Source organism: Argiope bruennichi, chromosome 6, assembly GCF_947563725.1.
Source record: "Argiope bruennichi chromosome 6, qqArgBrue1.1, whole genome shotgun sequence".
NCBI lineage: Eukaryota > Metazoa > Arthropoda > Arachnida > Araneae > Araneidae > Argiope > Argiope bruennichi.
This window is the reverse complement of record NC_079156.1, coordinates 106575228-106592627: the sequence shown is the minus strand read 5'-3', so window position 1 is coordinate 106592627 and position 17400 is coordinate 106575228. Positions and strand designations below refer to the sequence as shown.

General features: G+C 30.7%; 1 protein-coding gene across 4 annotated transcripts in view; it reads right to left on the bottom strand.

Annotated features, from left to right (window-relative positions):
- The window catches only part of LOC129972351 (cyclic nucleotide-gated cation channel beta-3-like), a 102409-nt gene that overhangs the window by 28413 nt on the left and 56596 nt on the right, over nucleotides 1-17400 (bottom strand). For 3 of the 4 annotated variants that reach the window (XM_056086462.1, XM_056086464.1, XM_056086463.1), the window contains exons 3-4: nucleotides 7566-7713; nucleotides 1105-1223 (exon numbers count right to left, since the gene is read on the bottom strand). In XM_056086462.1, coding sequence (XP_055942437.1) covers nucleotides 1105-1223; nucleotides 7566-7713 — 267 coding nt within the window. Of the gene's footprint in view, nucleotides 1-1104; nucleotides 1224-7565; nucleotides 7714-15913; nucleotides 16102-17400 lie in introns of those variants that run through there. The other variant, XM_056086465.1, reaches the window with a different exon arrangement.

Genomic DNA, 17400 nt, shown 5'->3' with positions numbered 1-17400 from the left:
TTTTTCGTATGCCATGCTTTAAAATATTATAATAAATTCCCAAAGTTAATCATGTTTGATTGTGAAGTTGTGACTCTTGTCCAGGGTATTTTTTAAATTAAAATTGGTAAAATGGAATCTTGACAGCTTGGAAACAAAAGTTTCATGTAATTAAGCCAGGTGCACAAAAATAGTTTTCCATGAATAACGGAAATAGCAGAATTGTTTCATCGAGTTTGGGTACAATACGATACGATATAGATATCATATCGTATTGTACCGAAACTTGATGGAACAATTCTGCTATTTCTGTTATTCATAGAAACGGAAATAGCAGAATTTTTCCATCAAGTTTGAGTATAATACAATACGATATAGATATCGTATCGCATTGTACCGAAACTTGATGGAAAAATTCTGCTATTTCTGTTATTCATGGAAACGGAAATATCAGAATTATTCCATCAAGTTTGGGTACAATACGATACGATATAGATATCGTATCGTATTGTACCGAAACTTGATGGAACAATTCTGCTATTTCTGTTATTCATGGAAAACTATTCATCAGAACTTTTTACTAAAAGATTAATCTCCAATGTGTAATTAAATCTTCTCTTTTAAGAAAATTTAACCACCTAAATATATTTTTAATAAACAAGTTCACACGTATGAATATACCTCCATGTCATTTGGCTTATTTGCTATAAATATTTAAAAGATTTTCTCTACTCTTCTTTAGAGCTGATTTTATCCAACAAGATTCTTAATTGGCTTATGAAGAACATATTTTCTAATTTTCATCGAAGTAGTGCCAGCCGTTCGGATTTAATGCTGGATCAAACCTACACACATAAGTTTAGAGTTTTAATCTGTGTTCGATTTATCATCTCAAAATAAGTAATATTTTCTATTTATTTACTTTAATAAATAAATAAATAATAATATGATGATTTTCTTCCCATTAATCAATAAGCCGCTCTTTCCTTTTTCAAAGCTCGGCATGTTATGACACACAGATCATCAGACAACATTGGACTATGACTTATCCCCTTCCAATAAAAACATAAAAAAAAAAAACCTTCATTATTCGGTGTTAGGAGTTAAGAGCGGTGGAATGCTTACAAGGGGAGGGTGTGGGAGGCTGCACCAGTTTTTCTTTGGCCTTCTCCGCTCTGTATTGGAATGCCTGCACAATGCCCTGGATCTTTCTGGCAATGAAGGCCGTACGTTCCGCTTCCATCCTGGAAAAAAAATAGAACAAGTTAGAATGAATTCGATTTAACAACAAATTTTAGAGTAGTATTGAAGGAGATGATATCCTTCCCGGAGAAAAATATATAAGGAAGAGGAATGTAAAGATATTTTTCTGGAGAATGATGGGGTAGTTAAGAAAGATGGTGCGGAAATAATAGATGGTGAAAGTATGTTAAGTGGAATAGTTTAATTTAGTTTAGTTAAATAAAATCATTTATATTTTTAACTTTACAAGGCGGTATATATAAACTGCTTCCCAAAATTAAAGCAAGATTTGAATTTGCCACCATTCGTGCAGTATTGACAATCCTTTTAAAAAATCATTTGGCAACTGACAGTTTAGGGTTAATAAAAATGGAGATTACAAGATAGAACAACGTGTTAGCTCAAAATTTGAATTAAATAAAAAACGCAGTTTTTTTTCTGTAAATTGTTATATTTTTATTGAATCCTAAAGTACACAGGATATGGTTATGTATGGAATAACTCATAGGGCAAAAGGCTCCCACGGTGTTGCCGACACATGCTCACTGTTTTTTCGAAATTTTCCATGACCATTTTATATAAATGTGACTAAACTTCATTGATGCAGATTTGAATTTTCTCCTTTAATGCACGCTTGCTTGTGAATTTGCTGGCATAGATGTTTGACTTCAAATAACCCCATAAAATGAATCCATTGGTGTTAAATCACGCGATCTAGGGAGCCAATGGTCAACTTTTCGAACTTTTCTTTGTTCCATATTTTCTAACCCTAAACTATCAGCTGCCAAATGGTTTTTTTCTTAATAGATTGCAACACTTCACTGCACGAATGATGATACATTCAAATCTTGCGTAAATTTTGGGACACCCTTTATAAGGCATAGGAATATATTCAATAGTAATTTTCCATATCGTTGTTATAATAGAATAAGGGAATGATTCAATATAATCCTTGTAGCGTAGATAATTATGTTTAGCCTCCTAATAATGTAGTGAAGCTCTGAATCATTTCAAAGCATTAAATACTCTACCACAACATGCTGATTATCACGGAACTGCGATTAATCCGTCAAATCATCGTCTCTCTCTCTCTCCCCCTCTCCTATCCAAAATTTATTTGTTAATTAAAAATTGAATATTTTAAACAAGGATTTGGAATATTCCATATATATTAAATTATTCATTTTATATAGATTGACAATTTAAAATGTTAATTTATTAATAATTTGCACTTAGATCAGTTGTCTTCTAGAAACATGTAAGTGTAATCTGAGTTCAAGTTATGATATTCGATTATTAAAAACAAATCTTTTCAAAGATTTGAAATAGCAACACCTGGCCAAAAAATTTAAATTGTAATAAATAAAAGGATAGCTCTCTAGTGGTTATAGAAAGATAAAAAGTAGTCAATCGCTAGCCGTCGAAAATGTAGTATCGTTAGGGTTTGTCTAAATTGATTTATGTGTTAATTGTGTTGTATCTAATTTTTTATGACTGATATTCATTAAATCTTAAATATAATTTTATTTGAGCTAATACGCGTCTGTCATTCTTAAATCATTCAGTCACAAATTGGCACCCAATGTTTTGGCTTGAATGAATAGGAAAAAAAAGAAAAATCGGGTTCGATTCACACCATTTTTGTTTTGTGAAAAACGAAATTTCATCTCTATGAATGCCAAAAAATTCTAGACAGATGGACTCACTTACAGAAAAGCGATTTTTTGTTTCATCGTATGCTGTTTTTTTATATTTCAGTTTATTTCATGAAACTTTTGATAGAAGAAACTTGTTATTTAAAAAAATACGAGTGGCATTTGGAAAATCCTTACTTCTGCTTTCTGTTTCGTTTCAAAATGAGATAAATTTTACTTAGGTTTATTAAACTGACGTTAGAATTTGAAGTAATTCGAGGACAATTTTGGGAATGGCCCTATAATATTGAATGATGGTTTCAGTACGAGGATGACACTTTGGAGCTTGATTTTTGACATCAGATTTAAAATTCACCTGACTGAAATAAATGATAGATATTTTGTTGGAATAAGGTTCTAAATTTAGACTCTTCGATTTTAAAGTTTAGTTTAGTTTAATTATATTAACGTCCCGTTGTAAAGCAACACTAGGGCTATTTTGGGACAGACATCGCAATTTTGAGCCGCTGTCAGATGACGAGGACGACACCTGAGCTGGCACCCCCTCTCCACGCCACACCACACCAGCGGGAGGACGTTTGGCATGACGGATTTAACGTGCAACAGACCCCCTTACACAACGGTTCTTCGGTGGAATCGGGTCTACGGCTGACAAGCCGAGACCTTACTACCAGGCCACCGCGGCCCCTTCGATTTCAAAGCTAAGACTTTAAAGTAAGGGCACCATTCTAGTAAGCAATGATAAGAATTCGATTATATTGATTAGCTTTGAATAGGAGCTAAGCGTGGGTTGTTTCGGAGCAAATTTTGTCATTTTTAATCATGCTTAGATCGAGCAAGTGGCATTTAAGTAATTTCATCCTGAACTTCACCAATTTATAGGATTGAGTATTGGTAAATCGTTAACTGAATCTGACTTTGAAATTGTGATTTTCTAGCACTATATTCCAGATTCTGTAATAGATCAATGATTATAGAATTGGATATAACATTGGATAGAATATATCCTCTATGAATAGAGTGTACACCAAGAACTTTTTCCATGTATTTCTAATCTTGTAATCTTTGTCAAACTCAGTCCTTGAATCTGCAGTAATATCAAGTCTCTACAGCCGGCCATCTTGGGCTTAAATATGTCTATCGTTTCTCAAATAAGTAATATCTTTTGTAATATTTTATATACATCTTAAGTATATTTTTAAGTATATTACATCTTAAGTAATATATCTTAAGTATATTTTTGCAATATATTGTCTCAAATAAGTAATATCTTTTGATCTAAATTCATAGAGGAATTTTTGACATTATGTTCTCAACTTATTAAAAATGATAAATTTGAAGTTATTCCTGTAATTCATTCTGAAATAAAATTGTGTACAATTTCTGAAGGAGGATGCACAGCAACATATGAACAGAGTATAAAATATTTTGTATTCTGATTACAACAGGTGTATATTCACTCTTTCGCCTTTTCGTATAATTTATCTGTTTTAGAAATGCAAAGCATCAAACTTCGAAATCGAATCATCGAATACTTTCATTTAAAACTCCGAAGTGACTTGAAATATATGAGCACATACTGTAAAGGATTCCGCTCTTTTTCATATATTTATGAAACATGGATATTTCAAGTTAAAAGTTGATACAGATCTTGTGTCAAATTTAATTTTTTAAACTTATTATTTCCACATGCATATAGATAGATATCGGGGAGAGGTGCACAGAAACAGATGAACAGAATTTACCATCAGATTTTCTGTGTGTTTGTACATTTTGGGAAGACGGAGATACGGGACGATCGGCATTCAGTATTCTCCCCAAAGTCTCTCTTCAACAAGGTAACTGAAAAAGGGAAGATATTCATTCCTTTATATTCCATGGGCCCTTCCCCTCATATCTTCGCCATTTTAATCTGATCCCAAATGTATTCTGCCTTTGCAGAAGTCTTGATGCCACTCCGATCCACTACGCAACAGAATGTGTCCTGTCTTCTTCTTTCCACGTGACTAGGTAAACATCTGAACTAGAACAAGTTGGTTTCCTGAAACTTGTTCTTAATATTTAGAACAACTTCGTAGCATTGCCTCTTCCCAAGATCCAGAATGAAAATTTAGAGAACGATTCGTCATCCCAAAGACAATCAAGATCTATTCAGATTTAAAAAAGCACTCTTTCCAAGAGTAGTATTATGCATATATATATGTAATATTTTTGGAATCCTGTAGGCCAAATAATATGTAACATTATTTTGTTTGCAGCAGAAGGCAGGTTTGAAGACATTGACGAGGCGTTGTATTTTTTAATTCTCTTTAATATCCATCTCGGGAAAGAAATTTATTTACAAGCAGACGCAGCATGGCACAAAATCAGAAGTAAGAAAGAAGCAAAAAAGGGGGCGAAACAAATGATCACTAGTCTTATATAAGATGGATTTCCGGTCATGACTGCAATTCAATACACGTGGTGATTTTTGATACCTTGGCAAGGACACCGAAGGAATAACTTTCATTTGATACGTAATACTGATGGCGCATTATTTTTACAAAGGGATGAATTAAATCGAAAGTGGAATTAGATCACGAAATAAGATAATATTTTTAGAATGAAGTTACGATGGGCTATAAATTAAGATAAAGTTTTGGAAATTAATTTGGATTAAATTAAGAGTTTAAAATATCATTACATATATGTATATTCCTTTATTATTATTGTGTACATACATATATACATAGCGCTTATTTGTATTTGTATTTTTATTTTCATTTATGTATTTGTCCATTTCTTTTTTTATATCGTCCTTATTTTGTTAATAATTTTATTATTATTATTTCCTGAATCTTGTTATCACCAACAGACTGTATGGATGTTTATGTAGAATAGCATGAATTTTCATTTTCTCTTTGATAGTTTGTTTACAAAGCCACTGACCTTTCTCATTTGAAGGTCATCCAGTTCATTGGTCTTGGCTTTGTTTACTTGGTTCTAATGTTAAAATCCCCTTACCAAATTTTAATCAATAAATGTCAGATGTCGCACAATTTGGGTGATTGTCACAGCGATGGATAATACAGGAGCGTCTTTTGATGTACCTCCCACTTTATGCTCTGTTGATTAGACACACGCACATTCGTCTACATCATTTGGGTGTTCGTGTAGTTCTTTCAGAATTACGCTCCGAGTTTTGGATACTCCGTGGTCGTCAAGCCATCAAGCGAGTGATTAAAACCTGCTTACCGTGCAAACTGTCTTATGCTTTAAGTTCTAATGAAATAGAAGCCCCTCTTCCAGCTGACAGACTTACTCCTTATATTCCTTTCGATACTACTGGAATAGACTTTGCAGGCCCAGTTTATATTAGGACCTTTAAACCTTCAAATACAGCTTACATCACGCTATTTACATGTTCTACTACTAGAGCCTTGCATATCGAGCTTGTTTCTGACCTTTCTGTAGACAAGTTTCTTTTGGCCTTGCAACGATTTGTCAGTAGAAGAGGACTTCTACATACTATATATAGTGACAACGCCACTACCTTCCATGCCACAAACAAAGAACTTATTTTCCTTTGGAATACATTATCTTCAGCGAAAGTGCAGCAATTCTATGCTCACAATGGTATAAAGTGGAAGTTTATTGCACCACGAGCAGCTTGGTGGGGAGGATGGTGGGAGCGACTAATAGGTCTAACCAAACGATGCCTTCGAAAATCCCTTGGTCGCTCATTATTAGATGAGGAAGCCTTAACTACGGTATTAGTGGGAATAGAAGCCTCACTCAACAGTAGACCTTTGATTTATGAGCGTGGTGAGAATGATACAGAGGAAGCTTTGACCCCAGCTCATTTCTTAACTGGTCGAAAGTTGACCACTATCCCATCCGGACCTGAGTCAAGAAATGACAAGCTCACAAATATTTACCGGCAACAGCAAGACTTACTGGATACATTTTGGAAAAGATTGTCCAAAGAATATCTTTTGGAGTTACGTACATTTCATCAAGTACGGAATGTAAAGCAATCACCACGAGTACGAGTAGGTGACTTGGTCCTATTACAAGAAGATCTGCGACCACGACAAATGTGGAAGAAAGCTCTCGTGGTGAAATTAATCGATGGCCGGGACGGAAGAATTCGAACCTGTATCCTTCGTGTCAGAGGAAAGGAGATTACCCGTCCAATTCAACTGGCCATACCTCTGGAGGTTGACCAGGGTGGGGAGGATGTTGAGGAAAGCAAGCAAGCAAACAATTCTGTATAATTACTTTAGCTTCAGTGGCATCACCTTGTTTTTGTTGTTATTCTAAAATTACTTATATACTTGTACGTCTACTTGTTGTGAAGAATAAATGTATGTTTTACTAACGCCGTCGTCCTTAATAATGCTCATTACACTGTTTAAATAACCAGTAGGTTGAAGTTGCAGGGGATGAAGCGGTGTTGTATTGTATTTATTCATTTGCTAATTCTTAGAATGATCTTTGGGTTCATGGAGATCTGAAACAAAGAGATTCATCTCTCTTAATGCCGATTTTTAAAGCTTATAATTCATAATGAGTAATTCATATACGAAAAAGAAAAATTGTGCTAATATTTACAAATTAGATTAAAATTCTAATGTTTGAATTTATGTATACCATCTATTTTAATATCTCATCAAATTCCAACAATTGTTTTCTAGTGGTATATCTCACCAGCTCTGTCCTTCGGGAACATTGAGGGATTGCAGACTTTGAAGCTTATCCTCGATAGACATGTTTGGGTCGTTTATGTTGTCCAGGTATTTCAGATCCTCCGGTTCCAAGGGGTGAATTCGTTTCTTGAGGGCTTCTTCGGTGATGGCTGGGAAAGAAAGAACAAGATTTTTGAATAAAAATTGGTGGTATGATACTTGGAAGATGATAAATACGGTTGCTAGAACATTTAAAACCGTCACTGTTCATTAAAAAATTAAATTAAAACATCTTTTAAGTGAATGGAATCCAGTTATATATGATATTTCTTTTTCTAATATAAGAATTCTGAAGTTTACCAGAAAATACTTTTTCATTTCGCCGGTGCTCATTACAACAAATAGACTTTAAGGGCAATAACACACAATATACATGTAATATCAGTGGGAGGGTTCATTTAAAATTTCTCGCATACTCTCTAATAAACTTGTCATGCCAGAGAATGCTTTGCATGGCATTAGCATGCAATATTACGAAATAATAAAGTTTGGCGTGAATTTAACATTATTACAAAATCTATTGTGTCATCCTTGGCGAGTTAATTGGCAATTAATTCTCGGCATAAGATTAATAGTATCCAAAGATCGAATGAGTGCTTTAGACACGTTTTTCATAATTAATTGAAACAAAAAGTTGACACAAAATTGCACTTGCAGTCACTAAATACCTTACTTAATTTAATAAATTTAAGTCTTATTGAATTATCGCGTTTACATGTTTCTGTAATATTAATTTTTGGCGTCAATTTATCATTTTTACTGAATCTATCGGGTCATCCTTTCCAAGTTTTTTATCGATTAGTCCCTGGGAAGCGGTTAATATTAACCAATAATTGTTCCCAACAGATGGAAAAAAAAGTTTAACATTATTCCACTTGTACACAACAACTTGACACCTGTAGTCTCAAAAATCCCATATCATATTTGATATATTTCAGTAATTCCGTTTCTGAGTTAACAAGTTTTCATGTTTCTAAGAGTACAGACCGATGGACAGTCAACCGATTGTTAAAGTTCGTTCAAAATATGATGGATGTCGACACTATAGATGTTAAATTTGTGTACCAAATCTTATCTCTCTATCTGTCTTCGTTTTGTAGTTATCTTGTTAAATTATATTCGAACGCCAGACAAACGGACTTCCTGTGAATAGATTTTACTTAAATTTGGTAGAAATATTAAAATTTCGTGTATACTAAATATCAGCCGTCTAACCCAAAGTGTTTTTGAGTAATCTTTGTCACAGACAGACGGAAATTTTCCAAAAATGTAGTTTTTAAACTCAGAGATGTCTAAAATGTGGAGATTTGTCAAAATCTCGAAATAGAATTTTTTCACAATTATTATACTTTCTCCATATTACGTATATGTGAAAGTAAAAATGTTAATAATATTGCAAATCTCGCCAAGCAGACTTTATTCCTTTTTGGCATCGGTTGTATCATTTTTGGCGACTTTATCTCCTGCTTTGGCGAAATGGAAAGTACCAGAAAAAGAATCAATTTGAGTGCTCTTTTCGAAACTTTTTCTCATGTTTTCAAATGAAAGCACTTATGTATAATTAATACTGGCACATACGCACTTTTTTGTCGAAATTTGCCTATGATTATTTTACATAAATGGCGCTGGATTTTGTTGATACAGCATTGACTATCTTTCTTCAATGCACGCGTGCTTGTTGGCATAGACCTTTACTTCAAATAACCCCATGAAAAGAAATCCAATGGTGTTAAATCACACGATCTAGGGGGCTAATTCTCATATTTTCGAATTTTAGCAGCCAGACTTTCATTTTTTTTGAAATAATGTTCAACAAAGAAAACATTTTGCTCTATCACGTAACGCTTCATTTTTGCTAAACCTAAACTATTAACTGTCAAATTGTTTTTTAATAGGGTTGCCAACACTTTACTGCATGAATGGTGGCAAATTTAAATCTTGCGCTAATTTTGGGACGCCCTTTATATGTCGTATCATAATTTTTCTTCATGCTTGTCGGATGAGGGTTTTTCATCATACATGAGAGATAACAGCCCACAAACTTTATCATGTTATAAAATATTTTTACATTTCTTTCAACATAAAATTAATGAAAATCTTTAGGTCTAATTTTCTGAGAAATACAATGTTTTAAATTTGTAAATTTCTTCTTAGTAGTTGAAAGTATTGAAAAAAAAGTAAGAAAGTAAAGACAAATGCTAAAGAATGGTACTTTGTATTTCACTGCTTGAGAAAAGCAGGCATTTAAATTCGAAGTCTTTTTAAAGTAAGATTAAAACTTCTTATTTAAATAAGGAAATTTAAGTATTTACTTCTATTGCATATTAAGATGATTGTTCGTAATTTGCTCAGTTGTTTGTATTAGGCATTTATTCATAATAAAACTGTCAACTGGAATAAAGAAACATGTCAAAAGACAGATATTAAAATTCTGAAAAAGAATACGCTGTTAAATATTTACTTCTTTTAAAGAATACATTAAAAATAATTGAAGCCAGGAATTCATTTCCGTTTAAAAATTGAGATTAATGTTAAAAAATATAATGTTCTAAGAATTAAAAGATTAAAAAATGTTAAAAGGATCAGCGAATTAGAGCAAAATTTGAAAATCGCTGACATTAAAAATTATAGCACTTAATTTATTTATAATTTTTTTATCTTAATGGATCTTCTTTATCTTCTTGTACTTACAACTAATTAGACATTTTTAATTCCAAAAACGGATAGATAACGTTAATTAGAGTTTTTAAATCTTGCATTTCATTTCTTTCTAATTAAAACTTTCATTTTCCACATTTAGTGAAAACTTAATAATATCGTTGAATAAAAAACTAAGCTGTAGGAAATTACGTTAATTACAGGAAATCGCTCCAGCACAAGAAAAATGAGGTTTGGAATGCTTCAGTGCTTTAAAATAGTGGAAGGGTTTTCACTATTAATAATGATCTTAAAAGCATACTTTTCAACTGGTAATGTAAAACCATCTCTCTTGAGTGCTCGTCTCTTAAATCGAGCCAATTAGTTCTCTTTGTGTTCTGACGGATATGAGTTTTTAGTGCGTCAGCATATTTAATAGAATTATTTGAGCCGCTGTTTATCTTCTTAACTGAGTGAACTAATTGGTTCAAAAAGGAAATCGGTTATTTATAGTAAATTAATAAGTTAATCTAAAGACTGATGAGAAAGTGATTATATTTACAGATAAATTAATTTTCATGTGGATCTAATTAAGTTTAGTATCATGAGAAAATATTTGTCGTATGATTTCGATGGATTCTATTTTCACATGTATGGCGTTCTTATGTGGAATCTCGAACTGGAAACCCTCCGAATCTGTCTTCGGCCAGCACGATATTGGTCAAAGGTATCATGTTTCTTTAGTACGGATGCGAAAACAGGCTTCATTTTTCCAGCACCACATTAACGGCAGGACCTCTGATTTTTATACTGTTACGGAAAGTCCATTCAGTGAGTGTATGGTGGAATCTCCAACAGGTTCAGCGAATAACGACGATTTACATCACACGAAAAACAAAATCCCAGATGGAATCTACACAAAATAACATTTGTAGAAATCAACAAGCAGTGAATCGCTATTAAACAAAGCAACAACCTGAAGCGAAGAACGAGAACTCGTTGGAAATAAACATCTCAAAAGACAACTCACTCAAATATTCTCTTTTGAATGAACTACTATTACTCACTCACTGTCATCTGTATCCCTCCGCTTTTTATAGCTCCCGTGATAGAGCAATGAATGTTTGAGTATAAACGACGGTAAAATATTTTCTTCATAATTTGATGTTAATGATTTTCTCAACAACATGTTTTTAAATTGTGATAAGCATTAAAGGCACGCGACTTTAATAGCCTTACCCCTGTTCTATTTATTATGTATATGTACTTCCCTAATGGAGTGGAATCCCTTGACGCACAGTATCATTGAAAACGTAACTGTATAGGCATTCTAAATTTTAATTGTATGATTTTTCACGATACTTAAGTTCACTTTCTCCTTCATCGTATAAAACCATTCAGTTAATGAAACAGAGACTTTTTATTGTCCCGTATATTAAATATAAAAAAAATACTGTAATCGTCAAAAAATTCGAAACCGAGATTTCAACGAATCTCCATGTTTCAGATCCCCCGAGTTCGAAAAAAAAAATAACAATTTCAGTATTATATATGTCTATCTATGGCAAAGATAAGTAAAAAAAAAAAAAACGCTTTGAGATAGACTTATGAAATTTGGTATATGATCTTTATATCACCTTTGTATATTTTTATAAACTTTTGAATTAAATCCACTCAGAAGAAGTCTCTTTGCCCAACTGTCCATATATAAGTTAACATAATATCTAAAAACGAAGATAGCTAGATAGATAAAATTTGGAGGACATATTTAGCATCTAAAGTGTAAATACTTATCAAATTTGTAACAGAATCCATTTAGGGACTGACTTTAAGTAGGCTGTAATTTTACCAGCGCTTAAACTTGATAATTCAAAACAGCAATGACTTAAACATATGGAATTCAGTATATGATTTTGTGATTGCAGTTGTAGTTCTACATTATACATTGGTTTCAATCGATGGGAGACAAAGGACCTAAAACACAAATTCGATTTTCGAGTACCTATTGTTAAATGTCAGGGATCAGTGGCAAAAAAAAATCGCTAAGGATCACACGACAGATTCAATAAAAATGCTAATTTTACTTCAAAGATCAATAGTTCGTAACTATTGTTCTCCAGTATTATGCAAGACATTCGCCTTATGTCCACAATACTATGCGTTGGAAGGACATAGAATTTGGTAGAATGTTTTTGATAAAACACTCACGCTGGTTTATTTAACTTTCAACAATGGAAAAAAAATCAGCAATTGAATATTTGATGAAACAAGGAATCAAGTAAATAAATTTCATTGCAACAATGAAAAAAATTGTCGAAAGTTATACCAAAAAGTATATTTAAAAAGTTGAGAAAATTAAAAAAATTGTTTCGTATAGTTAAAAAGACAATATTTTGAATTTTGAAAAAAGTCTGATTTTTTTTTTGTGGACAATAGGATTTGTTTTTTATAATTATGGAAATGTTTGCGGAAAAGCTACAAAATTTCGTTTGGCATGATAACTCGTTAAATAAATTTAATAAAATCTTTTTTATGAGCATGTTTTTATCAATTAACTAAAAGAAAGAATTTTTCATATTAATAATTTTACGTTTTTAACTTTTATTGTATAATGTATTATTGTAGAGGCAGTTGGTCCAGCAGTTTAATAGATATAGTCGTAAGAGCAGTTAAATTAAATTTTTATTTGCAAATGAAATAAAATGTTTAAATATTATATTATTTAATCTAGCGCTACTAATAATAAAAGCGAATTGTGTAGCTGTTTGTTTGTGCTCTTCAAGATATCGTTTGATTTAGTTTATACTCTCATTTTCTGCTACTACTTTTGCATAAACATACTTTAAATGTTTCTGCTGTTCGGAATGTTTTATAATTAAATTTTTAAAAAGAATATAAAATAAAAATAAAGAAAAAATTTTAGCGTTGTATGTCAAAATCATCTGGAGATATTATGAAACAAAAAAACTTTGTGTACTCTCAAAATGAAAAAAATATTCTTTTAAAAATATCAATTTAGTTGCGCAATTTTTCTTGGATTCGATGACTTAAAAAAAAATCAACGAATCATTTTGTTACATAGTTTCAACAATAGATTTCATTATTGTAAAGAAATTCAAATCGTTTTCACCGTTCTATCAAATTATTAAACTTATGATTTTTTTCCATTGTTGAAATAAAAGAAGAGTATTTTTGTTTATTTTTTGATGTGTGTATACACTCAGTTTATAACTGTACTACAAATAAAGAAAAATGTGTATGAGTGAATATTTTTCAGTATTAGTGTTCTGTTTATTTCGAAATATAAAAACTTTCTTTGAAATATAAAAATACACTATTACAGTTTAAAGTGAATTAAATTACAGTTAAATAAGCTTTTTCATATTCACTTAAATCTTATAAGATATGAAAGGTGAGATACATAATAAAGGTAAGATTTTTGCACTATTGTTCCGTAATGGAAAAAGATTTTTTTGATTTATAAATATTTAATTTTAATTATTATTTTCAATGCTATCCAATAATAATCTTATATTACTTAAAAAATCCTTTTTACTTCTTTTTATTAACATTTTTTATATTAGTTCCTTGAAAGTTGGTATAAACGGGGCTTTATTGCATTTTGTTGAATTACATATGAATATCAAATTATATGCGCAAGATTTAATTAAAACTGAAACACAGCTACTGTTTCTAACGAACCAAGTAGTCGTCGAAGGCGACTAGACCTAAATAAAGGATATGATTAAGAATAATCATGCTCTTGTTAGTTGTAGTGGGTTGACATAATAATTTTGCATAAGATAATATCCAGGATCTTGAAAAATCCCCTGCTTTGTTGACTATATACAATTATTTTATGCCCCTGAATATAATTTTTTCAAAATTAAGCATGGGATAATTTACGGCGCTTGTTTATTTTTATGTTCTAAAGTTTACTTGGCGATTTTCAGATTAAGCGAAGATTGTCAAACTGCTTTGTATGCAAGATATCAATATTTTACTAAGATAAATAAAATAATCTAAATATGAAATTTCTGTTACATAAAAAAAATAAAATAAACGGTGTCAGTTCATATAATCGTATGACTAAGGTATATTTACGCATGCCATCTAAGAATTAAATGCATGTTGTCTTACGCTGTGGTTATGTACTTTTTATCTTATGAGAAATGGGTTCTAAAATTAAAACAGAAAGTTGCATTTAGCATGTATTATGTAAATTTGAAATGATTCCAATGATTTCTGACTTTTCCACGATTATGCATGTTTCGTTTAAATCAAAAAAATATGAAATAAAACAAGTAAAAATAAGAAAAAATATTTAACTCAATAAATCAAGGCAAAATAATGTTTAATTATGTGGTATTTTTTATAACTATTTACATAATAATGCTATATATTTTTTGGAATATTTTACAAAAATGAATTTAAACTTGGTAATTAATTAACAACACTTGTATAATATTAATAAATATATTTAGATTTATATATTATTTTATTTATGGATATATGTTAACGGATGACAAGAATACAATCATAACCAATTCCTTTTGTTGATACATTTTGTCAGTCACTATTACAAGTCAATACAAACTTTATTTTGACAAAATAATGCATTTTTTAATGCTTTATTTTATTGATTAAAAAGTTAAATTATTTATTAAAAGCTAATGAAGAAGTAAGCAATTCACGACTTTTGTTGACAAATATTGACTGCCATCATTAATGTACAAAAATAATAGAAATTTTTTTAATGAGCTGATGCCAAATTTATTTAAGTGGAATTTTAATGGAACAATTTTTTTTGACATTGTGTCAGTAATTATTCGTAATTAATACTCCTTTGTTTTAGATTAATTGTATTAATGAAGTCATTTAATAACTAAATTAATCTTTTGAGTGCGGTGAAAAAGATTTCTTTACATAAATGTTTACTAAAATAAAATAATATAATTAATTAATTTTTTAAAATGAACATTTTTTTTCTAACATTTTTCAATTTTACATTTCTATATCAACGTTCATGTAGTAATATCCAATCCATGTTGTTTCTGAAAGTCTTTTTAAGGCCTTCTATAGGGATATAATTGAAGGATCTGTATAATGTTTACAGTTGCAGATATTTTTTTCAATATTGCAATATTCGATTCTCTAATTTTGGAATGGCTGTAAAATTTCATGAGAGCATCGATGAAGAAAAAATGATAATAATTAAAAAATACAATACTGAGACCAAATAAAAATACAAACTTAATTTTTTTTGCAGCCCTCTTTAATCAAAACAATAACAACGTAAATAATATTTAACTTTTGCAAACATTAAAAATTTATTTAATTATTAATATGGATTAACAAGATACAATAAAGGCTACTTTTAAAGACAAACTACTAATTAGAAACCAATATTCTCTTGAGAAAATAATTGATCCCCAAAAATTAACTCCATGCAGAGGTCAAAAAAGGCGTTTGACCTTTGTGTCATCCCCTCACAAATGTCCCTATAAAACGCAGGATGAAATCAAAAACTTTCCCAAAGACTTCCTATGATATCAGAAATATACAAAAGGATATATCTTATTTCTTTCGAGGAGATCTAGCATAAATATTTAATATTTTCTTTAGAAAATTCAGATTTGAGTGAAAAAAAAAAAAAAAAAAAGAAAAGCTCACCTATGTATTTCAGGAAATAAGAGGACAGGTAATGGGCACTTTGACCAAAGGTGGACACACAGTGACTGATTGCACAGATCATTTCTAGTGACCGGAGGACAATGTAAATAAGTTGGCACTATTTTTTTTTTACTCCCCGTTTGTTCACTTACAAACTCTAGGGATCCTTTACGGATGTTGTCGGAGCCATTTTGTAGTCTTGCGCGATCGATTGGATACTGTAGCTGGAGTGTGTGTTGCGGCGGCAATTCCTCCGCGCTGGGGAAATAGTTCGTGGAATATTTTATGGACGGAAATAAAGAAGATTTTATTCGGCTACTTATAGAAGATGGGGTTGCAAACTTCGTGGAAAAGGGTATTACTATAACAAATAGCTGTAAAGTTGCCCTAATTTACGAATCGTGAAAATGAGAATGCATTTTTGCAATTATTATTTTCTTTGAGTGCATCATAAAACCGTTTTTTCATGACGTTGATGACGAGTGACAGTGATTACTTTAATAACCATGAAATGATGTCACCTTAGTGACAAACATTTTTTTTAATACTGCGTTAATTTTTTTTGTGAAAATAAAGTTATTTGTTATATTAAGGTCACGGAAAAATCCCCTAGTTTCATTTGTAATTTGAATTTTAGTTTTTCAGCATGTAATTAATAATCTTTACTGTTATTTATTATCATATATCATCACAAAAAAAATTAGCCGGGAAATTCCAAAAATTATAGCTTTAATCGATAATTCAATCGATTCGAGAACATCACAAAACAGTTTTTTCATGATTATGATGACAAGACAATGATTAATTTAATGACCACGTAATGGCGTCACTTTAATGACAAACATTTTTCAATACTGTATTATACTTCTTTCTTGTAAAAATGAAGTTATTTGTTATAATAAGGCCACGGAAAAATCCTCTTATTCAATTTGTTAATTTACATTTTAGTTTTTAAGCATATAATATCCTTTACTGTTATTTATTGTCATATATCGTCATACAAAAAACTTTAGTCCGGAAATTCAAAAAAATTATAATTTCAATCGAATCGAGAACATCATAAAACAATTTTTCATGACGATGAGGATTAGGGACAGTGATTAATTTAATGACTATGAAATGATGTCACTTTAATGACAAAATTTTTTTCAAGATAAATTAAACTTTTTTCTTTTGGGAAAATAAAATTAATTATTATAATAAGGTCACGGAAAGTTCCTCTTTGTTAATTTCCAGTTTAGTTTTAAGCATATAATATCCTTTACTGTTATTTATTGTCATCCAAAAACTTTAAACGGGAAATTCCAAAAATTATAAATTTTTTTATAAGCATTTACAAAAAGTCGCTTTTAAATGCAAATAAAATTTTTTGAAAAATATGTTAGAAATAAAAATATTACAAAATTTTTAATAATAAATATATTTTTGATAAATATACAAAGTTGTGTTTATATACTGAGAAAAATTTAGAAAAACAAATTACAAAT